General features: G+C 44.9%; 1 protein-coding gene across 2 annotated transcripts in view; it reads left to right on the plus strand.

Moving 5' to 3' along the window:
• The window catches only part of LOC139550273 (calmodulin-regulated spectrin-associated protein 2-like), a 69,603-nt gene that overhangs the window by 9,402 nt on the left and 32,680 nt on the right, over window positions 1-27,521 (plus strand). For both annotated transcript variants that reach the window (XM_071361057.1, XM_071361059.1), the window contains exons 2-5: window positions 168-427; window positions 17,611-17,799; window positions 22,159-22,248; window positions 27,225-27,366. In XM_071361057.1, coding sequence (XP_071217158.1) covers window positions 168-427; window positions 17,611-17,799; window positions 22,159-22,248; window positions 27,225-27,366 — 681 coding nt within the window. The remainder of the gene's footprint in view (window positions 1-167; window positions 428-17,610; window positions 17,800-22,158; window positions 22,249-27,224; window positions 27,367-27,521) is intronic.

Genomic DNA, 27,521 nt, shown 5'->3' on the forward strand with positions numbered 1-27,521 from the left:
CTATGGGGACAGCCAAGGAATCCTTTTAGGTTTTAGATAGCACCTTTTTTGTAGCTATCCTCACACACCCTCCTCAACCTCCCTAGACGTGCTCCCAGAGGAGCTGGGGTCTTACTATGTTCATCGTATCCCCAAACTAACCCGTCCCTTCCTCTCTCCCTCCAAAGATGCGGTCCCTGAGGAGCTGGCTGACCCCTTCTACAGGGACCAGTACAGCCAGGAGCACCTGAAGCCCCCCGTGGCGTCCCTGCTGCTGTCTGCAGAGCTCTACTGCCGGGCGGGTAGTCTCATCCTCCGCAGCGATGCCGTCAAACCTCTGCTGGGACACAACGCCGTCATCCAGGCCCTGGCACAGAAGGGACTGTACGTCACAGACCAGGACCGACTGGTCACAGAGAGGGACCTGACCAGCACTCCTATACGCATGGTGAGGATGGAGATGTCTGTCATGCACACACACCTTCTCTTTCTTTCATCCCCCTTTAATCTCTATTCCTTCTCTCTCTCTTTGACTCACACACTCATCCTCAATCTCTTTGTGTGTGTGCTCTAAGGTAAGGTTTGATGATAAGTTGGGTATTTGAATCAGCTGGGTAGTGCTTAGTGTTGTAACGGACCGTAGTTGATCTGTGGTCCGTACGGATCACCTCCCACGGTTCGGCGCGCATGTGAACCGCAGGTCAATTGCAAAGTTTAACCATCATAATGTGAAATACAGTTTTACTGCCGCTGTTACTTTTTAAAGTAATAATTCCCTAAATCTCGATGCAGAGCTGCAGTGGAAAGATAAAGACAAGACAGATGCTGTGTTTTACTCTGAAGCCTGAAGGTTGATTTGATCATTTTTTTAAATCAGTTGTGTGTACTGTTCACGTGAACGAGGCATGTTGAATCCCAACAAATCAATCCTGGATGCTCGTGTTGCAGAAAGCAAAGAAGAAAAAAGATCTGAAGAACTGGAAAAGCCTCCCGCTTCATTTAAGTCTCATGTACGGCAGCATTTAGGCTTCCCTGTCAAATAGGATGTCGGAAGCAGGGTGGTGAACAACACCACTACGGTGTGTTGGCATTGTGCCACAAGAAAGCCGTATGATCATGATGGAAATACATGGAGCGTGGTCACACATTTAAAGCGTCATCAACCTGGTGTGTCAGTGACGGGAGCCATCTCAGCCAAGAGACAACAACTTCTCACCGCGACATTTAAGCCCTTTGCTGCAGAATCAGACCGGGCTAAAGCCATCACCAAATCTACTGGGATGTTTATCGCTGCAGACATGAGGCCATACTTTGTTGTGGAAAACAAAGGGTTTCAAGATATGGTGGAAGTGCTTGAGCCACGCTAGGAAATCCCCTGGCGCCCCCACTTCAGTATGGAGATCATGCCAGATCTTTATGAACAGGAAAATATCAAAATTGTCAACGAATTATCCAAGGCATCCTCTGCTGCCCTCACCACAGACGGGTGGTCCTCCAGGGCAACAGAAAGCTACGTGACTGTGACTGTTCACTACACCACAGACGGGTGGTCCTCCAGGGCAACAGAAAGCTACGTGACTGTGACTGCTCACTACACCACAGACGGGTGGTCCTCCAGGGCAACAGAAAGCTACGTGACTGTGACTGTTCACTACACCACAGAGGAGTGGTCGTCCAGGGTAACAGAGAGCTACGTGACTGTGACTGCTCACTACACCACAGACGGGTGGACCTCCAGAGTAACGGAAAGCTACGTGACTGTGACTGCTCACTACACCACAGATGAGTGGGAGATGTGAAGTCCGGTGCTACAGACACGCCCCCTCTATGAGAGGCACAAATCTGGTGCAGGTACTGCTAGGAGCAGTAGCAGAGTGGAAGCTAGAGAGGCCCAATAGCAATATCCCAACCACCACAGATAATGCCAAGAACCAAGTAAATGCAGTGATAGAGGCTGGACTGGGGCCACAGATAGCTTGCTTTGCACATGTGATCAATTTAGCATCTCAAAGGGGAATCTCAGTGAACCAGATGAACCACCTCCTTGGGAGGATCAGGAAGGTGGTTTCCTTTGTCCACCGAAGTACAACAGCCACTCATGTGCTTAAGACCAAGCAGGAAATGTTACAGCTACCGACCCACAAGCTCATACACCATGTCACAACAAGATGGAACTCCACTTCTCACATGTAGGAGAGCTATCATGAGCAGCAGGCAGCTGTATACTCTGCACTGACAGACAAGACCCTGAAAAAACATAAAGACATCGTCACCTTGTCTGATGATGACGTGAAGGTAGCAGAGGTCCTCCAGGTGCTCAAACCTCTCAAAACGGTTACAGCCCTATTGAGCACTGAAACAGCACCGCCTGTGTCCATGATCCTACCTCTGAAAACAAGGATTCTACAATCCATGGCCCCAAGTGAGGAAGACAGCACCCTCACTAGAGATGTCAAGGCTGCCATTAGAGAGGACCTGAACCCCAGATACCCCCCTAATGTACAGGACTACCTTCATAGATCTACTGCACTGGATCCAAGGTCCAAGTCCCTGTCTCACCTAGACCCTGTCTCACCTAGACCCTGCCCTACACCGGAGGACATACAGTGATCTCACCACTGACATTGTGGCCACTGAAGAGGTAAAAAAATAGAGTGAATTACTTGTATAATAAATATAGTGCAGTCTAATCTTAGTCTATGTTATTAGATGTGTGATATGTTATCATCCATTTTTGATTTGGAATAATGGCTTTTATTAAATGTTATTGCCACAATTATAGTTCTATGAAATATGAAAATAAATAATTTGTTAGTTTAATAGATCACGTCATTTTTTTCTGCAGGGTCAAGCCATGGAGCCGACAGGAGCAGACTCAGAGGCATCTCCTCCACAAAATAATTTGGCCATGAAGGAGCTTTTAGGGGAGACCTTTATGAGCAAAGACACAGGCAAGACGTTTGCCAACACCATCAAAGAGGAGGTGGCATCCTACAAGGCAGCAAGCGGCGTTCCTCTGGATGGTGATCTACTGGCATGGTGATCCACTGGCATGGTGATCCACTGGCATGGTGATCCACTGGCATGGTCATCTACTGGCATGGTGATCCACTGGATGGTGATCCACTGGCATGGTGATCCACTGGCATGGTGATCTACTGGCATGGTGATCCACTGGCATGGTCATCTACTGGCATGGTGATCCACTGGCATGGTCATCTACTGGCATGGTGATCCACTGGCATGGTGATCCACTGGCATGGTGATCTACTGGCATGGTGATCCACTGGCATGGTGATCCACTGGCATGGTCATCTACTGGCATGGTCATCTACTGGCATGGTGATCCACTGGATGGTGATCCACTGGCATGGTCATCTACTGGCATGGTGATCCACTGGCATGGTCATCTACTGGCATGGTGATCCACTGGCATGGTCATCTACTGGCATGGTGATCCACTGGCATGGTGATCCACTGGCATGGTGATCCACTGGCATGGTCATCTACTGGCATGGTGATCCACTGGCATGGTCATCTACTGGCATGGTGATCCACTGGCATGGTGATCCACTGGCATGGTCATCTACTGGCATGGTGATCCACTGGCATGGTCATCTACTGGCATGGTGATCTACTGGCATGGTGATCCACTGGCATGGTCATCTACTGGCATGGTCATCTACTGGCATGGTGATCTACTGGCATGGTGATCCACTGGCATGGTGATCCACTGGCATGGTGATCCACTGGCATGGTGATCTACTGGCATGGTGATCTACTGGCATGGTGATCCACTGGCATGGTGGGAAAGCAATGAGAGGTCTCCCCTCTCCCCAGACAATGTAGAAATCTTTTTGAAAAATAATTTGAAGTTATAAGCTCAGCTCTGCTTTGCTTTCTTTCTTTTGTTTGATGATGTGGACACAGGCAATTTTTTTATTCACTATTCAAAGGAAGAAGGTATCATACCTCATATTGCACTTTAATTTAACAATTGAGTATTGAATATTTTATTTTAAGATTTTATTTAAACATTGAAAAGTTCCATGCTTTAAGTGTTCTTTAACTAATAAATGGAAAGCAAAGTTATATTTGTCTCCCTTTTTTTTTGCTCATCCGAAAAATGATCCGATCCGTGACTCAAAACGTGATCCGAACCGTGAGTTTTGTGATCCATTGCACCACTAGTAGTGCAAAAACCCAAACCTCTTGTGGTCCCCAGGACTGAGTTGGGGAAACCCTGCTCTAAGGTAGGGCTCTGTGGACAGTATTCTCAGCGTTGTCTCCTGAAAGGACAAAAACAAGCCTAATGACAGGTTTCCACTAACAACCACAGACAGGCAGACAGACAGGCGGTACTGTTATGTCACACAGTACAAGGTAAAAATGCCGTTCTTAGGAAAGAACAAATAAAGCAGAATATTGTTTTTATGTGTGTGTAATGGAACGGAGAGTCATGATCATGGGCTACTCCTCACTATAATGTGTACAGCAGAAAGCTTTCAGTTATTTAGTCTGCCCCAATTAGTAAAACCTCAAGCCTTTGGTCACGAACTGAGGTTTTAAGCAGTCCTTTTAAATCTACAATCCTTTTCAGTTGATCTTCCATTGAAGAATGTATGGCAGCTTGATATGAGGGTATTTCATGAGCTTTTAAAACAGTTATGACTTGATATCAGTTATGAGATATTTATTCTAATCTGATAATGTGTGTTTGAGAACCATGAGTTTAAATCCAGCCACAATCTCATGCATAGTTAGACTGTATATACAGTGCCTTCATAAAGTATTCAGACCCCTTCACTTTTTACACATTTTGTTACGTTACAGCCTTATTCTAAAATGGATAAAATTTAAAAATGTCCTCATCAATCTACACACAATATCCCATAATGACATCACAATACCCCATAATGACAAACAGAAATACCTTACTTACATAAGTATTCAGACCCTTTGCTATGAGACTCGAAATTGAGTTCAGGTGCCTCCTGTTTCCATTGATCATCCTTGAGATGTTTCTACAACTTGATTGGAGTCCACCTGTGGTAAATTCAATTTATTGGACATGATTTGGAAGGCACACCCTTGTCGATATACGATCCCACAGTTGACAGTGCATGTCAGAGCAAAAACCAAGCCATGAGGTCGAAGGAATTGTCCGTAGAGCTCCGAGACAGGATTGTGTCGAGGCACAGATATGGGGAAGGGTACCAAAAGATTTCTGCAGCATTGAAGGTCCCCAAGAACACAGTGGCCTCCATCATTCTGAAATGGAAGAAGTTTGGAACCCCCAAGACTCTTCCTAGAGCTGGCCACCCGGCCAAACTGAGCAATCCGGGGAGAAGGGCCTTGGTCAGGGAGGTGACAAAGAACACGATGGTCACTCTGACAGAGCCCCAGAGGTCTTCTGTGGAGATGGGAGAACCTTCCAGAAGGACAACCATCTCTGCAGCATTCCACCAATCAGGCCTTTATGGTAGAGTGGCCAGACAGAAGCCACTCCTCAGTAAAAGACACATGACAGCCCTCTTGGAGTTTGACAAAAGGCACCTAAAGACTCAGAGAATCACGATCCTCTGGTCTGATGATTGAACTTGTTGGCCTGAATGCCAAGTGTGACGTCTGGAGGAATCCAGGCACTGCTCATCAGGCATGGCCAACATCATCCCTACAGTGAAGCATGGTGGTGGCAGCATCACACTTTGGGGATGTTTTTCAGCAGCAGGGACTGGGACACTAGTCAGGATCGAGTACAGAGAGATCATTGATGGAAAAACTGCTCCAGAGCGCTCAGGACCTCAGACTGGGGTGAAGGTACACCTTCCGACAGGACAACGACCCTGAGCACACAGCCAAGACAACGCAGGAGTGGCTACGAGACAAGTCTCTGAATGTCCTTGAGTGGCCCAGCCAGAGCCCGGACTTGAACCCGATCTAACATCTCTGGAGAGACCTGAAAATAGCTGTGCAGCAACACTCCCCATCCAACCTGACAGAGCTTTAGAGGATCTGCAGAGAAGAATGGGAGAAACTCCCCAAATACAGGTGTGCCAAGCTTGTAGCGTCATACCCAAGAAGACTTGAGGCTGTAATCACTGCCAAAGGTACTTCAACAAAGTACTGAGTAAAGAGTCTGAATACTTATGTAAATGTGATATTTCATTATTTTGTTTTTTGTTTTGAAAACATTTCTAAAAACCTGTTTTTGCTTTATCATTATGGGGTATTGTGTGTAGATTGCTGAGTAAAAAAAAAAAAAGTAATACATTTTAGAATAAGGCTGTAACGTAACAAAATGTGAAAAAAGTGTAGGATACTTTTCGAATGCATTGTAACTGCAGACAAAATGGCAGGCTGCATTGCAGTGCTTTTTCTCTCTCATCCTCCCCCCCTCCAATGCCCACATTCTAACCAGTGTGTTTATAATAAGACCAAACCATTTTTCTCTTGTGAATATTTAATGGCTGCTCGACACAGAGACCACAATTCATCTGCCCCATCTGCTGTGGCATACATAGAATCTCCTTCCCTCCCATCTAATCTTTCTCTCCTTCCCTCTATATCTCCTCATCAGTTATTTCTGTCTTTCTCTATCGCTCTTCTTCCCTCTCTCTCTTCAACAACACTTTCTCTCCCTCCTTGGTCTTTCTTTCTGTCTTTTTCCTCTCTTTTCTCTCGCTCTCTCTCTCCCCCCTCTCTCTCGTTGTCTCCCTCTCTCTCCTCTCTCTCTCCCCCTCTCTCTCGTTGTCTCCCTCTCTCTCCTCTCTCTCTCCCCCTCTGTCTCTCGCTGTCTCTCCCTCCCTATTTCCGTCTCTCTCTCTCCCCCCTTTCTCTCCTCTCTCCCCCTTCTTTCATCGCTCTCTCTCCCCCTCTCTGTCTCTTGCTCTCTCCCTCTCTCTCTCCCCCTCTCTCTCCCTCTCTCTAAAACATCTATAGAGGATAAAAAAAAGTCTCTAGTTCAGTATGTTGAAGATTGATCAATGGAAGTAGTTTCTCAGGTGTGATGACGGGGTGGGTTGGAGACGGGGGGACGGGACTTTGACGCAGTCCCCCTGTCCTCTAGTATCCAAGGACAGGGTAGGACTGTGTGTGTGTGTGTGTGTGTGTGTGTGTGTGTGTGTGTGTGTGTGTGTGTAATGAGCGTACAGGGTCCAATGTTAACTTTTTTCTCACTGGCCCAAAACAGAATTTCTACTGGTGTAGGTTTTAAATGCATTGGGGTCGCACAGGGCCAATAGGTTGGCATGCTTTTCTCTCTATATGCAGGTATTAATAGGCTACATTTGGTTATTATGATGTGTGTTAAAAAGCTGTTTAATAGAATATAAGTGTACTCGATTTTTTTGAATTCTATTCATTGCATACATTTTGGTTTCTAAAGTACAGTGGATGTCATTTAGAGAAAATAAATGTACATCTAAAAATAAGAAGCTGCCTCTTTAAGACAAACGTTCCTAAAGAGAGATCGTCATGGCAACAGTAGGCTGTATGCTGGCTGTGTTTAATGATCTTTCTTTTAGCAGACTATCAACAGTAGCCAGCGTATTGCTAGCATGTTCTCTATTGACGGTTTCCTTTTGTAAATCACTTTCCCTAAAATAAATAAGCTCAGCGAGTAGAGATGGTTCTTTTTGCTCAGGACACGGTGTGCTGTGTGAACGTATCAACATCTGTACTGCTCAGGACACGGTGTGCTGTGTGAACGTATCAACGTCTGTACTGCTCAGGACACGGTGTGCTGTGTGAACGTATCAACGTCTGTACTGCTCAGGACACGGTGTGCTGTGTGAACGTATCAACGTCTGTACTGCTCAGGACACGGTGTGCTGTGTGAACGTATCAACGTCTGTACTGCTCAGGACACGGTGTGCTGTGTGAACGTATCAACGTCTGTACTGCTCAGGACACGGTGTGCTGTGTGAACGTATCAACGTCTGTACTGCTCAGGTGCTCGTCAAGTTGGGACTCGTGGATAGTAATGCTTGAATGAACGGCCAGTTCTATTGCGGAAATACAAATAGCATTGTAACGGCTTTCATAATCCTCCTCCTCCTCGGTCGAGGAGAATGAGTAAGGGTCGGACCAAAACGCAGCGTTGTATGATGACATAATGAATATTTATTAAAGCAAAGACGAACATACGAAGAACACTTGAATAGAAACAAAACAACAAAACGACGTAGACAGACCTGAACTTGAGAACTTACATAGACACGAAGAACGCACGAACAGGTAAGACTAGCCAAACGAACGAACAAATGAAACAGTCCCGTGTGATGCAACAGACACAGACACAGGAACAATCACCCACAAACAAACAGTGAGAACAGCCTACCTTAATATGGTTCTCAATCAGAGGAAACGTCAAACACCTGCCCCTAATTGAGAACCATATCAGGCAACACATTTAACCCAACATAGAAACACATAACATAGAATGCCCACCCCAACTCACGCCCTGACCAACTAAACACATAAAAAAACAAGGAAAACAGGTCAGGAACGTGACAAGCATGACTTTGCCGTGTGTAGTCTTCTATGTTTTTTGCGACGGAGCAAGTAAATGTTGAACTGGAATACAAAAATGCGCCGAAAAGTTACTGTCCCGGTCGAGATCCACTGGAGAGACAGGTTTTTACTGGCCCCGGGCCAGTGGGCCATCGTTACTGTTGGTCCCTGGGGTGTAAACAGGGAATTGACCTTAATTGGCGACAAAGCCTACAGCCAGTTAATTTACTAGCCTGTATATCCTCCCTGACACACACACACACACACACACACACACACACACACACACTATACATACACACACACACACACACACACACACACACACACACACACACACACACACACACACACACACACACACACACACACACACACACTATATACACGCCCACACCTCTTTGTCCTTTAAACATGCACAATCTCTTCAGGATAGGCAGCTGCAGAGTGTAGCTCCCCATAGGAGTTGAGACAGTGTGTTTATGTACACTCAGCAGTCTGTGTAGTTTAGTGCAGATACGTGGTTGTTGCTGTGTTGGGTTTATGATGACCTCATGGTTTTTCACACACCGCTACTTGGCCTGGGTACAGGTCAGAAGGAGGGTTGAGGATGACAGCAGGAGGAGGAGTGCAGTGGGGGAGCGGGGCAGGCCGACAGAGGATGAATAGAGAGGGGGAGTGAGGGAATGGAGGGGTAGATGGGCTTCCGCTTGGCTGGGGTCTAGGGAGGAAGCGGGAAAGGACTGTTTAAAGAGAGGGGGGAAAGAGGAGAGGAAAGGGGGTGGAGTTGAGGACTATGTTATGGTATCAGAGGAGGAGAAGAGAGGGAATATATGTAGAGAGAAGAGAGGGAATATATATCTAGAGAGAAGAGAGGGAATATATCTGTAGAGAGAAGAGAGGGAATATATCTGTAGAGAGAAGAGGGAATATATCTGTAGAGAGAAGAGAGGGAATATATCTGTGGAGAGAAGAGAGGGAATATATCTGTAGAGAGAAGAGAGGGAATATATCTGTAGAAAGAAGAGAGGGAATATATCTGTAGAGAGAAGAGAGGGAATATCTCTGTAGAGCGAAGAGAGGGAATATATCTGTAGAGAGAAGAGAGGGAATATCTCTGTAGAGAGAAGAGAGGGAATATCTCTGTAGAGAGAAGAGAGGGAATATATCTGTAGAGAGAAGAGAGGGAATATATCTGTAGAGAGAAGAGAGGGAATATATCTGTAGAGAGAAGAGAGGGAATATATCTGTAGAGAGAAGAGAGGGAATATATCTGTAGAGAGAAGAGGGAATATATCTGTAGAGAGAAGAGAAGAGAGGGAATATATCTGTGTAGGAAGAAGTGGGAATATATCTGTGTAGGGAGAAGAGAAGAGAGAAGGATTATATCCATGCTCCAGAGAAGGAGAGGAAAGAGGAATGGGTATGTGGTATATGAGGAGAGGAAAGGGGGAATGGGTTTGTGGTATATGAGGAGAGGAAAGGGGGAATGGGTATGTGGTATATGAGGAGAGGAAAGGGGGAATGGGTTTGTGGTATATGAGGAGAGGAAAGGGGGAATGGGTATGTGGTATATGAGGAGAGGAAAGGGGGAATGGGTATGTGGTATATGAGGAGAGGAAAGGGGGAATGGGTATGTGGTATATGAGGAGAGGAAAGGGGGAATGGGTATGTGGTATATGAGGAGAGGAAAGGGGGAATGGGTATGTGGTATATGAGGAGAGGAAAGGGGGAATGGGTATGTGGTATATGAGGAGAGGAAAGGGGGAATGGGCATGTGGTATATGAGGAGAGGAAAGGGGGAATGGGTATGTGGTAGTAGGAGGAGAGGAAAGGGGAATGGGTATGTGGTAGTAGGAGGAGAGAGGGAATACGTGCCGGTGCTTCACTGCAGTATGGTACTGGGGTCTGGGGTCTCAGAGCAAGTCTGCAGTACCATAGAGGGTGGGGTCTCAGAGCAAGTCTGCAGTACCATAGAAGGTGGGGTCTCAGAGCAAGTCTGCAGTACCATAGAGGGTGGGGTCTCAGAGCAAGTCTGCAGTACCATAGAGGGTGGGGTCTCAGAACAAGTCTGCAGTACCATAGAGGGTGGGGTCTCAGAGCAAGTCTGCAGTACCATAGAGGGTGGGGTCTCAGAGCAAGTCTGCAGTACCATAGAGGGTGGGGTCTCAGAGCAAGTCTGTAGTACCATAGAGGGTGGGGTCTCAGAACAAGTCTGTAGTACCATAGAGGGTGGGGTCTCAGAACAAGTCTGCAGTACCATAGAGGGTGGGGTCTCAGAGCAAGTCTGCAGTACCATAGAGGGTGGGGTCTCAGAACAAGTCTGCAGTACCATAGAGGGTGGGGTCTCAGAGCAAGTCTAGGTACGTATGGAGCATGTCAGTCTTTATAACACATGCACGCTCGACCACACTGCCCAATATTACAGTTGTCAGACATCCAGCAGAGTGGAGCTATGAATATCTCTCTCTCTCTCTCTCTCTCTGTCTCTCTCTCGCTGTAAAAAAACCCGGGCAAGACGTAATGTTAACAAACCCAGGCAAGACCTCGTGTAAACAAACCCGGGCAAGACGTCATGTAAACAAACCCGGGCAAGACATCGTGTAAACAAACCCGGGCAAGACGTCATAATGTGATCAGAGAGTTCTCAAATGGCGGCTGGGCCAGCCACCCTTTGATCAGTCAGTATTAGACAGCCGGGCCAGTCACCCTTTGATCAGTCAGTATTAGACAGCCGGGCCAGTCACCCTTTGATCAGTCAGTATTAGACAGCCGGGCCAGTCACCCTTTGATCAGTCAGTATTAGACAGCCGGGCCAGTCACCCTTTGATCAGTCAGTATTAGACAGCCGGGCCAGTCACCCTTTGATCAGTCAGTATTAGACAGCCGGGCCAGTCACCCTTTGATCAGTCAGTATTAGACAGCCGGGCCAGTCACCCTTTGATCAGTCAGTATTAGACAGCCGGGCCAGTCACCCTTTGATCAGTCAGTATTAGACAGCCGGGCCAGTCACCCTTTGATCAGTCAGTATTAGACAGCCGGGCCAGTCACCCTTTGATCAGTCAGTATTAGACAGCCGGGCCAGTCACCCTTTGATCAGTCAGTATTAGACAGCCGGGCCAGTCACCCTTTGATCAGTCAGTATTAGACAGCCGGGCCAGTCACCCTTTGATCAGTCAGTATTAGACAGCCGGGCCAGTCACCCTTTGATCAGTCAGTATTAGACAGCCGGGCCAGTCACCCTTTGATCAGTCAGTATTAGACAGCTGGGCCAGTCACCCTTTGATCAGTCCGTATCAGACAGCTGGGCCAGTCACCCTTTGATCAGTCAGTATTAGACAGCCGGGCCAGTCACCCTTTGATCAGTCCGTATCAGACAGCTGGGCCAGTCACCCTTTGATCAGTCAGTATTAGACAGCCGGGCCAGTCACCCTTTGATCAGTCTGTATCAGACAGCTGGTGTCCTCGTTTGCTTGTAGCATATAACAAGCATGTAAGCTACTCTACTGTATTATAAAATGTACATTTACAAGTGGAGTCAACTATGAACGTTACAGCAGTAAAATGCATGTCATCCTTTGATCACACACACACACACACACACACACACACACACACACACACACACACACACACACACACACACACACACACACACACACACACACACACACACACACACACACACACACACACACACACAGCCTTAGTTGCTGAATAACGGGCAACAAAAGCAGGATTTATGCTTTACGCCACACTAATAACAGCTTTACTACCGTGTTTGATGACCTAATGAGAGAGGATGGGATGTCAATATGTGTTCTCTTCAAGCAATGTCCATGTTTTCACTGTGAGAGGAGAGGAGTACAGCTGTCTCTATGACCCGTCATACGTTATCTGGTCATAAAACCACAGCCTTAGAAGGTGCTACTGTCACCAACCAAGTCCCATTAGGAATGGTACTGAAGACACACCCACAGCAGATATCTTTATGAGGGGATTAGTGAAAGCTAGGGCATGTCTTTTAATCCATGTTTACTGTCAACACCAGTACGGATTTCATTCCAGTGACTGTAAGCAGCTTGATCAGTTCAAGCTCACCCCAACTCAGCTATCTAGCGTGACAGTATCTTTCCCTACACTCTTTAAAAAAGGGTTCCAAAAGGGTTCTTCGGCTGTCCCCATAGGAGAACTCTTTTTGGTTTCAGGTTAAACCCTTTTTGGTTCCAGGTAAAACCATTTTGGGTGCCATGTAGAACCCTCTGTGGAAACGGTTCTACTTGGAACCAAAAGGATTCTACCTGTAACCAACAATGGGGGTGGCAGGGAGCCTAATGGTTATAGCGTTGGGCCAGTAACCGAAAGGTTGCTGGATCAAATCCCCGAGCTGACCAGGTAAAAATGATGTTCTGCCTCTGAAAAAGGCAATTAACCCACTGTTCCCTGGTAGGCTGTCATTGTAAATAGGAATTTGTTCTTAACTGACTTTCCAAGTTAAATAAAGGTTAAATAAAAATAAATAAAATGGTTGTTCAAAGGGTTCTCCTATGGGGACAGCTGAAGAACCCTTTTAGGTTCTAGAGAGCACCTTTTTTTCCCCAATGAGCAACAATGTAAAAAAAAAAGCCTCCAAAACAACACTTTGAAATTAGTTAAAATATCAGAATATTTAGATATTTTCATATTTTCTCATAGCATATTATAGCAAACAACTTTATCAACACGGACACGAAGTGACTGTCTCTGCTATTACATCACAGAGTGCACTCCTCCCTAATTTTGGACTGAGGTTGCATTACAGTATCTAATACATCCACTGTTTTATTTGTGTTTGTATTTAATTGAATTGAAAAGTGTTTACTCCCATAAGCCCAACATGCCTCAAAGTTATTATACTTCTGCCAGCTTACGAACATGTTCAAAACATTAAAGATTAGTGTGTTTGTGTACATACAGCCAGAGGGTTCAGAAGAGACTCGGACTAAATCTCATAACTGCACACTCTGTCTATAAAGCTGTTGGTTTAAATCCAGAGTGGATTCCTGGATAATAAAGTCCAGTGTACTGTAAGCCTCTTGGGCTGTCAGTCAGAACAGAAGAGCTGCCAGCTGTGTGTCTGTCTTTCACCTTACTTTGATTCCGTAGACTAACTGTATATCACTGAATTCTCTCTCTCTCTCTCTCTCAATTGAGATGGTTTGGGATGAGTTGGACCACAGAGTGAAGGAAAAGCAGCCAACAAGTGCTCAGCATATGTGAGAACTCCTTCAAGACTGTTGGAAAAGCATTACAGGAAGCTGGTTGAGAGAATGTCAGGAGTGTGCAAAGCTGTCATCAAGGCAAAGAGTGGCTACTTTTGCCAGCAGCATACCACCCTGCATCCCACTGCTGCCTTGCTTCTGAAGCTAAGCAGGGTTGGTCCTGGTTGGTCCCTGGATGGGAGACCAGATGCTGCTGGAAGTGGTGTTGGAGGGCTGGTAAGAGGCACTCTTTCCTCCGGTCTAAAAAAAGATCCCAATGCCCCAGGGTGTGATTGCAGACATTGCCCTGTGTAGGGGGCCGTCTTTCAGATGGGATGTTAAACAGGTGTCCTTACTCTCTGTGGTAACTAAATGATCCCAGGGTGTGATTGCAGACATTGCCCTGTGTAGGGGGCTGTCTTTCAGATGGGATGTTAAACAGGTGTCCTTACTCTCTGTGGTAACTAAATGATCCCAGGGTGTGATTGCAGACATTGCCCTGTGTAGGGGGCTGTCTTTCAGATGGGATGTTAAACAGGTGTCCTTACTCTCTGTGGTAACTAAATGATCCCATGGCACTTATTGTAAACGTAGGGGTGTTAACCCCGGTGTCCTGAGTAAATTCCCTTAATCTGGCCCTCATACCATCATGGCCACCTAATCATCCCCAGCTTCCAATTGGCTCATTCACCCCCCTCCTCTCCCCTGTAACTATTCCCCAGGTTGTTGCTGTAAATGAGAACGTGTTCTTGGTTACTACATGATTTCATTGTTTTGATGTCTTCGCTATTATTCTACAATGTAGAAAATACAAAAAAAATTCTACATACAAATTTTCTACATACTAAAAACCCTGGATTGAGTAAGTATGTCCAAATTTAGGGCTTTTTGTTCACGTTAAGGATTCCGATTTCATTTGAACATTCACAGCCCTAGAAGAGGGTATATACTGTATGCTATGTTAGGCATCTACTAGAACTATGAAGTTACACAGGTCCTCATTTCATATGTCTGAATCACACCGATTATGCTGCATCAGATTAAGCAGTTGATCTGTCATTCTTGGAGGAGTGATGTCAGAAAATACAGTCCTTATTTTGAAAAACTGACGGCGATAAAATAGTAATTCGATGATCTATTTAATGTATAGCTTTCACCAAATCCTAACTGTGTAATGTTTTACCACTGTAGTCTGTAGTGACACTCTGTACAAACCTACAATATTTACTGGCAGAGAAGTAGAGGAACTGGGACTGACTTTAAATATCCGGGAGGGAAAGCATTGGTCTCTCTCTCTCTCTCTCTCTCTCTCTCTCTCTCTCTCTCTCTCTCTCTCTCGCTCTCGCTCTCGCTCTCGCTCTCTCTCTCTCTCTCTCTCTGAAACCCAGTGTTCCACTGCGTGTAAACAGTCTCTTATATATGTGTCTCTATGGGGTCATGATGAACAGAGGTTTGTGGGTCATGATGAACAATTATTTTCTGTTTTGTGTTTCCCTGTTTTGTTCCTTGGTGCTGTTGGTTTTGTTGCTAGGTGCTGTTCCTTTGTGCTGTTGGTTTTGTTCCTTGATACTGTTAGTTTTGTTGCTAGGTGCTGTTGGTTTTGTTGCTAGTTGTTAGTTTTGCTGCTTGGTGCTGTTGGTTTTGCTGCTTGGTGCTGTTGGTTTTACTTCAGTAGTTTTATTGGAATAACAGACTCAGTTCATTGCTAGGTTTCCTATAGATTGTCCTTATAATAGGCCACTTGCAGTTTTGTGACAACACAATGCCACAGATGTCTCAAGTTTTGAGGGAGCGTGCAATTGGCATGCTGACTGCAGGAATGTCCACCAGAACTGTTGCCAGAGAATTGAATGTTCATTTCTCTACCGTTTTAGAGAATTTGGCAGTATGTCCAACCGGCCTCACAACCGCAGACCACGTGTACTCACGCCAGCACAGAACCTCCACATCCGGATTCTTCATCTGCGGGATTGTCTGAGACCAGCCACCTGGGCAGGTGATGAAACTGTGGGTTTGGACAACTGATCCTCACCAGGATCTTGACCTGACAGCAGTTCGGCGTCGTAAGCGACTTCAGTGGGCAAATGCTCACCTTCAATGGCCACTGGCACGCTGGAGAAGTGGGCTCTTCACGGATGAATCTCGATTTCAGCTGTACCGGGCCGATGGCAGACAATGTCGTCATGCTGGCGAGCGGTTTGCTGATGTGCCCCATGGTGGGGTTATGGTATGAGCAGGCATAAGATACAACAAACACAATTGCATTTTATCAATGGCAATTTGAATGCACAGAGATGCGGTGACAAAATCCAGCATGATAATGATCGGCCCTATGTCACAAGGATCTGTACACAATTCCTGGAAGCTGAAAATGTCCCAGACCTTTCATGGCCTGCATACTCACCAGACATGTCACCCATTGAGCATGTTTGGGATGCTCTGAATCGACGCGTATGACAGCGTGTTCCAGTTACCGCCAATAATCAACAACTTCGCCCAGCCATGCAACAGCCTAATCAACTCTATATAAAGGAGATGTGTCACGCTGTATAAGGCAAATGGTGGTCACACCAGATACTAACTGTTTTTTTAAGGTATCTGTGACCAACAGATGCATATCTGTATTCCCAGTCATGTGAAATCCATAGATTAGGGCCTAATGAATTTATTTCAATTGACTGATTTCCTTATATGAACCGTAACTCATTAAAATCTTTGAAATTGTTCATGTTACGTTTATATTTTTGCTCAGTGTATATAAGTTATTTTTATATTTACGTCATTTAGCAGACACTCTAATCCAGAGCGGTTTACAGGAGCAATTAGGGTTAAATGCCTTTATCAAGGGCACATCAATAGATTTTTTTTCACCTAGTCGGCGTGAGGATTCGAACCAGAAACCTTCTGGTTACTGGCCCAACGCTCTTATCTGCTAGGCTACCTGCCTACTGTGATAACTACATAATGTAGTACTAGGTAATGTAACATGCAGTCATTTCGGCTTGAATCAACTGATTGTAGATCAGCCGTCCCACACTAGTTACCTTCTGAATCAATCTGAATGTGAACAGCAACGCTGACCTGCGTCCCAAGCAGGAAGTAAACACACACTAGAAATGTTAGAGTGGAGCAGACCCATGAAGAGGCAGGAAGAGCAGCCCCCCCCCCCCCCCCCCCGGAATGGAAAGGCCAGCAGAATGTCATGCTTTGTACTGTTCTACTCAGACCAACACACTCACACACACATTACACTCAGACCAACACACACACTCACACACACATTTACACTAAGACCAAAACACACACTCACACACACATTTACACTCAGACCAAAACACACACTCACACACACATTTACACTCAGACCAAAACACACACTCACACACACATTTACACTCAGACCAACACACACACTCACACACATTACACTCAGACCAACACACACTCACACACATTACACTCAGACCAACACACTCACACACACATTTACACTCAGACCAACACACACTCACACACACATTTATGCTCAGACCAACACACATACACACACACACACACACACACACACACACGCACACATTTGAGTTCCCCATTTAGAACTTAAGTGACGTCCATGAATGTTTTCATAAGTACTGAAACCGGTTTTGTACCAAACATGCCCAATGTTTTTATGTGACCTACATTTGATCTTAGATGGGTATCTTTGACCCTCAGTCTCACCTGTTTGTTCTGGTTGACATGAAGAGGGAATGGGAAATAATGTTCTCTGTGAAACATTGATGATGGTGTCCTCTCTGAGCATCTAGTCTAGCAACCATCTCTAGTCCATGTTCTCTGAGAGGATCCACTCTAACACCTCTCCATCTCTCTTCCCCAGAGTTCCCACCTGGCCCTGATAGACACTCTGATGTTGGCGTACACGGTGGAGATGGTGAGTGTGGAGCGGGTGATGGCGTGTGTCCACAGATGCTCCTCCCCTCTCAACGACCCCTCCTCCCACCCCGACGGACACATCAGAGATCTGCCCTACGACACTGAGGACGCAGTCACCACATGGATCAACAAGGTAGGGTACTAAGATACACACACACTCCTCTAATACCAGAGATATGATATATTAGGCCCCACTGTATATTCTTAAAGCTGAGATCCCAGAAAGGTGAAACGACGCCACTGGCCGCCCCTGGCACATTTGTTATTGTTTTTGATTAGAGGAAATGAGCAGCCAGCATTGTGGGTAAAAACCTAGTAGAACTCAGCTGTTCTATGGGGCGTGCAATGATGTCAGAGGGAAAAAACGATGTTTAGTTTTAAGTAACGTCTCTGTTGTAATATTGCAAACGGACGTGGCAGTTTCACACGCAGCTTCCGTTTTTAATTTGATTTTATTTCACCTTTATTTAACCAGGTAGGCCAGTTGAGAACAAGTTCTCAACATGCCAGATCAGATTACTGAGAGAGACCCCAGTCAGAATAAACTTGATCTCATTTTAAGGTCTGTTTACACAGGATTGGGAGGTTTAACCAGGAACCAAATGTACGTACAGTCAGAGTCTTAGCCCTAAAAGATAGTTCTTGTTAGCGGCTAAAATTCGGATAATGCATCCCCACCGTTGGAATCCTAATAACATCCCATTAAATCAAGTCTGGCTCTGTGTCATTGAGCTTGTTTACATTCCTCCCTGCAGAAGCCCATGTGTTTCCTGCTCCCTGCTGCAGGCCAAGGCCAGACGGATACCAAAATGTACACACACACACACACACACACACACACACACACGTGTACACATAATGAGCCACGCATGGAAAAATGCACACTCATGCGGAGATATGATGGATGAACACAAATATTAACATGAATACACACACACTCAGGAAACGCACAGATACACACATGATCACTTAGTTGTGGATGGACTCACATTCTCACACACAGCAGCTCGCAGGCATACAGTAAGTAGTGCACCATAGTGAGTCTCAGTTCATGTTGTGTGTGTGTGTGTGTGTGTGTGTGTGTGTGTGTGTGTGTGTGTGTGTGTGTGTGTGTGTGTGTGTGTGTGTGTGTGTGTGTGTGTGTGTGTGTGTGTGTGTTACATCACTGGCACTGGAGCCCTTTGAAGAGACAACAGCCCTAGAAAAACAAGATTAGGACTTTTTCATTAAAACCTATCAGACAATGGACTCCTTCTATTTCCCCATGATGTTTGTTACACTCGTACATAACAAGGCTTAGAGCTGGAACGTTTATGAGCCTATGAGAGATGTTTTCATGTGCTGAATGATGAAGTCATAGTAGTGCTTTGAAGTTTAACTGAAGTAGCTACATAATGGAAGCTGTAATCTCCCCTACATTATGGAAACTGTAATCTCCCCTACATTATGGAAGCTGTAATCTCCCCTACATTATGGAAACTGTAATCTCCCCTACATAATGGAAGCTGTAATCTCCCCTACATTATGGAAACTGTAATCTTCCCTACATTATGGAAGCTGTAATCTCCCCTACATTATGGAAGCTGTAATCTCACCTACATTATGGAAGCTGTAATCTCACCTACATTATGGAAGGTGTAATCTCACCTACATTATGGTAGCTGTAATCTCACCTACATTATGGTAGCTGTAATCTCACCTACATTATGGTAGCTGTAATCTCCCCTACATTATGGAAGCTGTAATCTCACCTACATTATGGAAGCTGTAATCTCCCCTACATTATGGTAGCTGTAATCTCCCCTACATTATGGAAGCTGTAATCTCACCTACATTATGGTAGCTGTAATCTCACCTACATTATGGTAGCTGTAATCTCCCCTACGTTATGGTAGCTGTAATCTCCCCTACATTATGGTAGCTGTAATCTCCCATACAGTATGGTAGCTGTAATCTCCCCTACATTATGGTAGCTGTAATCTCACCTACATTATGGTAGCTGTAATCTCACCTACATTATGGTAGCTGTAATCTCCCCTACATTATGGAAGCTGTAATCTCACCTACATTATGGTAGCTGTAATCTCACCTACATTATGGAAACTGTAATCTAATCTCCCCTACATGATGGTAGCTGTAATCTAATCTCCCCTACATTATGGTAGCTGTAATCTCCCATACATTATGGTAGCTGTAATCTCCCCTACATTATGGTAGCTGTAATCTCACCTACATTATGGTAGCTGTAATCTCACCTACATTATGGAAGCTGTAATCTAATCTCACCTACATTATGGTAGCTGTAATCTCCCCTACATTATGGTAGCTGTAATCTCCCCTACATTATGGTAGCTGTAATCTCACCTACATTATGGTAGCTGTAATCTCCCCTACAGGTGAGGCCTGCATTAGGAAAACTGTAATCTCACCTACATTGTGGAAACTGTAATATCGACCTACATTATGGAAGATGTAATCTCCCCTACATGATGGTAGCTGTAATCTAATCTCCCCTACATTATGGAAGCTGTAATCTCGCCCTACATTATGGAAGCTGTAATCTCCCCTACATTATGGTAGCTGTAATCTAATCTCACCTACATTGTGGAAGCTGTAATCTAATCTCCCCTACATGATGGTAGCTGTAATCTAATCTCCCCTACATTATGGTAGCTGTAATCTCCCATACATTATGGAAGCTGTAATCTCACCTACATTATGGTAGCTGTAATCTCACCTACATTATGGTAATCTCCCCTACATTATGGTAGCTGTAATCTCACCTACATTATGGTAGCTGTAATCTCACCTACATTATGGTAGCTGTAATCTCCCCTACATTATGGAAGCTGTAATCTCACCTACATTATGGTAGCTGTAATCTCACCTACATTATGGAAACTGTAATCTAATCTCCCCTACATGATGGTAGCTGTAATCTAATCTCCCCTACATTATGGTAGCTGTAATCTCCCATACATTATGGTAGCTGTAATCTCCCCTACATTATGGTAGCTGTAATCTCACCTACATTATGGTAGCTGTAATCTCACCTACATTATGGAAGCTGTAATCTAATCTCACCTACATTATGGTAGCTGTAATCTCCCCTACATTATGGTAGCTGTAATCTCCCCTACATTATGGTAGCTGTAATCTCACCTACATTATGGTAGCCGTAATCTCCCCTACAGGTGAGGCCTGCATTAGGAAAACTGTAATCTCCCCTACATTGTGGAAACTGTAATATCGACCTACATTATGGTAGCTGTAATCTCCCCTACATTATGGTAGCTGTAATCTCACCTACATTATGGAAACTGTAATATCGACCTACATTATGGAAGATGTAATCTCCCCTACATTATGGTAGCTGTAATCTAATCTCACCTACATTGTGGAAACTGTAATCTAATCTCCCCTACATGATGGTAGCTGTAATCTAATCTCCCCTACATTATGGTAGCTGTAATCTCCCATACATTATGGAAGCTGTAATCTCACCTACATTATGGTAGCTGTAATCTCACCTACATTATGGTAGCTGTAATCTCACCTACATTATGGTAGCTGTAATCTCCCATACATTATGGTAGCTGTAATCTCACCTACATTATGGTAGCTGTAATCTCACCTACATTATGGAAGCTGTAATCTAATCTCACCTACATTATGGTAGCTGTAATCTCCCCTACATTATGGTAGCTGTAATCTCCCCTACATTATGGTAGCTGTAATCTCCCCTACAGGTGAGGCCTGCATTAGGAAAACTGTAATCTCACCTACATTGTGGAAACTGTAATATCGACCTACATTATGGTATCTGTAGTCTCCCCTACATTATGGTAGCTGTAATCTCACCTACATTATGGAAACTAATATCGACCTACATTATGGTATCTGTAGTTTCCCCTACATTATGGTAGCTGTAATCTCACCTACATTATGGACACTGTAATATCGACCTACATTATGGTAGCTGTAATCTCCCCTACATTATGGTAGCTGTAATCTCACCTACATTATGGAAACTGTAATATCGACCTACATTATGGTATCTGTAGTCTCCCCTACATTATGGTAGCTGTAATCTCACCTACATTATGGAAACTGTAATATCGACCTACATTATGGTATCTGTAGTCTCCCCTACATTATGGTAGCTGTAATCTCCCCTACATTATGGTAGCTGTAGTCTCCCCTACATTATAGAAGCTGTAATCTCCCCTACATTATGGTAGCTGTAGTCTCCCCTACATTATGGTAGCTGTAGTCTCCCCTACATTATGGAAGCTGCAATCTCACCACTCAGCCACAAGAGACTAGTCACCGCTGAAAGTCACTGTTTCCTATCGTTCTCTCTCACTTACACACACAAAAACAAAACCTCTACATTCATTCCCCCTCATTACACTCATTGCTTGTTGTTAATGTGACCCTCAATAATAACCGCTCTGTCTCTGTCTCTGTCTCTGTCTCTCTCTCTGTCTAGGTGAATGAGCACCTCAGGGAGATTCTGGTGGAGGAGCAGAAGTTGAGAGAGAGCTCTTGTCTTGAGACCACAGCTACAGGAGCTCAGAGGGTGAGTACAGACCTTCCCCCTGCTAACAGAAAACAGGAACTCAGTCTCATGCCAGCTGTATAGAGAGACACTGCTACGCTATGAGAGGGAGAGAGAGACTGCACTGCAGGGACTTATGGAAGGCCTACATTCTTAGAAAATAAATGTTGGCTTCCATGTAGAACCCTCTGTGGAATGGAACCCAAAAGGTTTCTACCTGGAACCGAAAGGTTTCTACCTGGAACCAAAAATGGTTCTCCTATGGGGGTAGCTGAAGAACCCTTTTGGAAGGGGGGTGGGGGGTGAGAGAAGATCGTCTTTTGAATACTCTATCAGTTGTTGACACAGGAGACAATCACAGTAGCCACTGGGTCATTTCAGATTGAATAGGACATACAGGGGGGATTCTAGCAGCTTCTTACCGCCCACTGTTCTGGAGGCAGGGCTTTTTCACTCAGAAAAGTCTTGGCCGGGTCCCAGTCGCCTATGTGTCCAAACCGTATTAATATTCAGGATGGAAAAACATTTTCAGTGTGAACTTAAATGACTAAAACCAGATTTAAAGTATGTAGAAACGATAATAAACCTATATATTTTCTACAAAGATCATCTTCGAGAACTAACAATCACCTAAATAAAAGCTAGACAGTCAGGGAGAATCTAAATTTTTTTAAATGATGCATTCAGTAGTATTTTTGTCATGGAATGAGTTGATTTAGTTATAATGTTTGAGTCACTCAGATAGTATAAGCCATGGCAGAATGTGTAGAATTGCAGGAAATTAGCTTTAAAACTGCTAATTTTGTCACTGCGGCCAACAGGAGGGCCTCTAAAATGTTTGGTCGGCGACCGCACCATTGTCTACACACAAGGCCACGCCCCAGCAAAGCCCACCACCTAAGCCTTCCTAGGCCTGATGGTTCCCTCCTCTCTGTAGACCTGAGCCTTCCTAGGCCTGATGGTTCCCTCCTCTCTGTAGACCTGAGCCTTTCTAGGCCTGATGGTTCCCTCCTCTCTGTAGACCTGAGCCTTCCTAGGCCTGATGGTTCCCTCCTCTCTGTAGACCTGAGCCTTCCTAGGCCTGATGGTTCCCTCCTCTCTGTAGACCTGAGCCTTCCTAGGCCTGATGGTTCTCTCCTCTCTGTAGACCTGAGCCTTCCTAGGCCTGATGGTTCCCTCCTCTCTGTAGACCTGAGCCTTCCTAGGCCTGATGGTTCTCTCCTCTCTGTAGACCTGAGCCTTCCTAGGCCTGATGGTTCTCTCCTCTCTGTAGACCTGAGCCTCCCTAGGCCTGATGGTTCTCTCCTCTCTGTAGACCTGATGGTTCTCTCCTCTCTGTAGACCTGAGCCTCCCTAGGCCTGATGGTTCCCTCCTCTCTGTAGACCTGATGGTTCTCTCCTCTCTGTAGACCTGATGGTTCTCTCCTCTCTGTAGACCTGAGCCTTCCTAGGCCTGATGGTTCTCTCCGCTACTGTAGTACCTGTAGCCTTCCTAGGCCTGTATGGATTCTGTACTCACAGTAGATCTATAGCCTGCCTAGGACACTGATAGTACAGTACGATCTGTATACCTGTAGGATCCTGTAGGACAGTATGATTCTCCTACTCTGTAGGACACTGTAGCCTACCTAGGCCTGATGGTTCTCTCCTCTCTGTAGGACACTGTAGCACTAGTAGGCCTTATACCTGTAGGATACTGTAGTACAGTAGATTTATACCTGTAGGATACTGTAGAACAGTAGATTTATACCTGTAGGATACTGTAGTACAGTAGATTTATACCTGTAGGATACTGTAGAACAGTAGATTTATACCTGTAGGATACTGTAGTACAGTAGATTTATACCTGTAGGATACTGTAGTACAGTAGATTTATACCTGTAGGATACTGTAGTACAGTAGATTTATACCTGTAGGATACTGTAGTACAATAGATTTATACCTGTAGGATACTGTAGTACAGTAGATTTATACCTGTAGGATACTGTAGTACAGTAGATTTATACCTGTAGGATACTGTAGAACAGTAGATTTATACCTGTAGGATACTGTAGTACAGTAGATTTATACCTGTAGGATACTGTAGTACAGTAGATTTATACCTGTAGGATACTGTAGTACAGTAGATTTATACCTGTAGGATACTGTAGAACAGTAGATTTATACCTGTAGGATACTGTAGAACAGTAGATTTATACCTGTAGGATACTGTAGTACAGTAGATTTATACCTGTAGGATACTGTAGTACAGTAGATTTATACCTGTAGGATACTGTAGTACAGTAGATTTATACCTGTAGGATACTGTAGTACAGTAGATTTATACCTGTAGGATACTGTAGAACAGTAGATTTATACCTGTAGGATACTGTAGAACAGTAGATTTATACCTGTAGGATACTGTAGAACAGTAGATTTATACCTGTAGGATACTGTAGTACAGTAGATTTATACCTGTAGGATACTGTAGTACAGTAGATTTAGACCTGTAGGATACTGTAGTACAGTAGATTTAGACCTGTAGGATACTGTAGAACAGTAGATTTATACCTGTAGGATACTGTAGTACAGTAGATTTATACCTGTAGGATACTGTAGAACAGTAGATTGATCTGGTCCTAATGGTTCATGTAGATCAATGTGTAAATCAATGACCAGTAAGACCTAGGTGTAATTACAGTACAGAATCTCATCCGGGTTATGGTAGTGTTCTCAGTTTAAACCCAGTGGAAGTGTAGCCTGGGTGCCTGACTGTTTTTGCATTCAACAACGATACAGCATCTATGCCGTACAGGACAAGTAGCCTAGTAAAGATGGCATCGTAGCCTAGTAAAGATGGCCGTAGCACTAGTAAAGATGGCATCGTAGCCTAGTAAGGATGGCATCGTAGCACTAGTAAAGATTGTATACCTGTAGGCTACTGTAGAACAGTAGCATCTGTAGCCTAGTAAGGATGGCATCGTAGCACTAGTAAAGATGGCATTGTAGCCTTGTAGAGATGACATCGTAGAACTAGTAAAGATTGCATCGTAGCCTGTAGGATGACGTCGTAGCACTAGTAAAGATGGCATACCTGTAGGACACTAGTAGAACAGTGGCATTCGTAGCCTAGTAGAGATGACATCGTAGCACTAGTAAAGATTGTATACCTGTAGGATACTGTAGAACAGTAGCATTGTATACCTAGTAGAGATGACATCGTAGAACTAGTAAAGAGGGTATTATAGCCTAGTAGAGATAGCATCGTAGAACTAGTAAAGATGGTATTATAGCCTAGTAGTGATGGCATCGTAGAACTAGTAAAGATTGTATACCTGTAGGATACTGTAGAACAGTAGATTTATAGCCTAGTAGAGATGACATCGTAGTACTAGTAACGATTGCATCGTGGTCCTAATAGAGTTGGCATCGTAGCCTAGTCAATGATGTAAATCATATGACCTAGTAAAGACCTAGCGTCGTAATCTACAGTACAGAATGGCATCGAATGTCCTCAGTTTAAACCCAGTGGAAGTGTAGCCTGGGTGCCTGACTGTTTTTGCATTCAACAACGATACAGCATCTATGCCGTACAGGACAAGTAGCCTAGTAAAGATGGCATCGTAGCCTAGTAAAAAGGGCATCGTAGCCTAGTAAAGATGGCATCGTAGCCTAGTAAAGATGGCATCGTAGCCTAGTAAAGATGGCATCGTAGCCTAGTAAAGATGGTATCGTAGCCTAGTAAAGATGGCATCGTAGGCTAGTAAAGATGGCATCGTAGCCTAGTAAAGAGGGCATCGTAGCCTAGTAAAGAGGGCATCGTAGCCTAGTAAAGATGGCATCGTAGCCTAGTAAAGAGGGCATCGTAGCCTAGTAAAGAGGGCATCGTAGCCTAGTAAAGAGGGCATCGTAGCCTAGTAAAGAGGGCATCGTAGCCTAGTAAAGAGGGCATCGTAGCCTAGTAAAGATGGCATCGTAGCCTAGTAAAGATGGCATCGTAGCCTAGTAAAGAGGGCGTCGTAGCCTAGTAAAGATGGCGTCGTAGCCTAGTAAAGAGGGCGTCGTAGCCTAGTAAAGAGGGCATCGTAGCCTAGTAAAGAGGGCATCGTAGCCTAGTAAAGAGGGCATCGTAGCCTAGTAAAGAGGGCATCGTAGCCTAGTAAAGAGGGCATCGTAGCCTAGTAAAGATGGCATCGTAGCCTAGTAAAGATGGCATCGTAGCCTAGTAAAGAGGGCATCGTAGCCTAGTAAAGATGGCATCGTAGCCTAGTAAAGATGGCATCGTAGCCTAGTAAAGATGGCATCGTAGCCTAGTAAAGATGGCATCGTAGCCTAGTAAAGAGGGCATCGTAGCCTAGTAAAGATGGCGTCGTAGCCTAGTAAAGATGGCATCGTAGCCTAGTAAAGATGGCATCGTAGCCTAGTAAAGATGGCATCGTAGCCTAGTAAAGATGGCGTCGTAGCCTAGTAAAGATGGCGTCGTAGCCTAGTAAAGATGGCGTCGTAGCCTAGTAAAGAGGGCGTCGTAGCCTAGTAAAGATGGCATCGTAGCCTAGTAAAGAGGGCATCGTAGCCTAGTAAAGAGAGCATCGTAGCCTAGTAAAGAGGGCATCGTAGCCTAGTAAAGATGGCATTGGTCGATCCGTCAATGTCTCCACAGTCTGTTTTCATTGCATGCATCTACATCATACTACATGCTTAACCCCAGACTAAACTACTCTGTGTGTGTGTGTGTGTGTGTGTGTGTGTGTGTGTGTGTGTGTGTGTGTGTGTGTGTGTGTGTGTGTGTGTGTGTGTGTGTGTGTGTGTGTGTGTGTGTGTGTGTGTGTGTGTGTGAAAGCGTGAGAGAAAGAAAGTATGTGCTCGTGACAGTGCATCTGTGCCGTGACAAAGAGTGCTTGTGTACATGTGTGTGAGGAGCCTTTATATACATCCATACGTCCCTCTCCTTACTCTGATTCCATACATTAACTGTCACTGACCGTCATCTCTCCGTGTTGTTGTTGCCATGGCTGCAGGCGCGCTACAGGAGGGAGTATGCCCAGCAGAGGTCAGCTCCATCACTCCCCCTGGTGGACAATCTGCTGAAGGACAACACAGACGGCTGTGCCCTGGCCGCACTCCTCCACTTCTACTGCACCATGTCCATCAGACTGGAAGGTACCGTACAGGAGGATTATTCCATCACTTCATACCTGTAGCCTTCTCTAGTTGGTCTGCTTTATACTAATAGGTTACAGTAACGTAACCTATTCACTCAGAATGGAAAGCACAGTAGGCTGTCATTACACAAGTGTTTGACCAGATGAGCATGG

This window comes from Salvelinus alpinus, chromosome 23 (assembly GCF_045679555.1).
Source record: "Salvelinus alpinus chromosome 23, SLU_Salpinus.1, whole genome shotgun sequence".
NCBI classification, from domain to species: domain Eukaryota; kingdom Metazoa; phylum Chordata; class Actinopteri; order Salmoniformes; family Salmonidae; genus Salvelinus; species Salvelinus alpinus.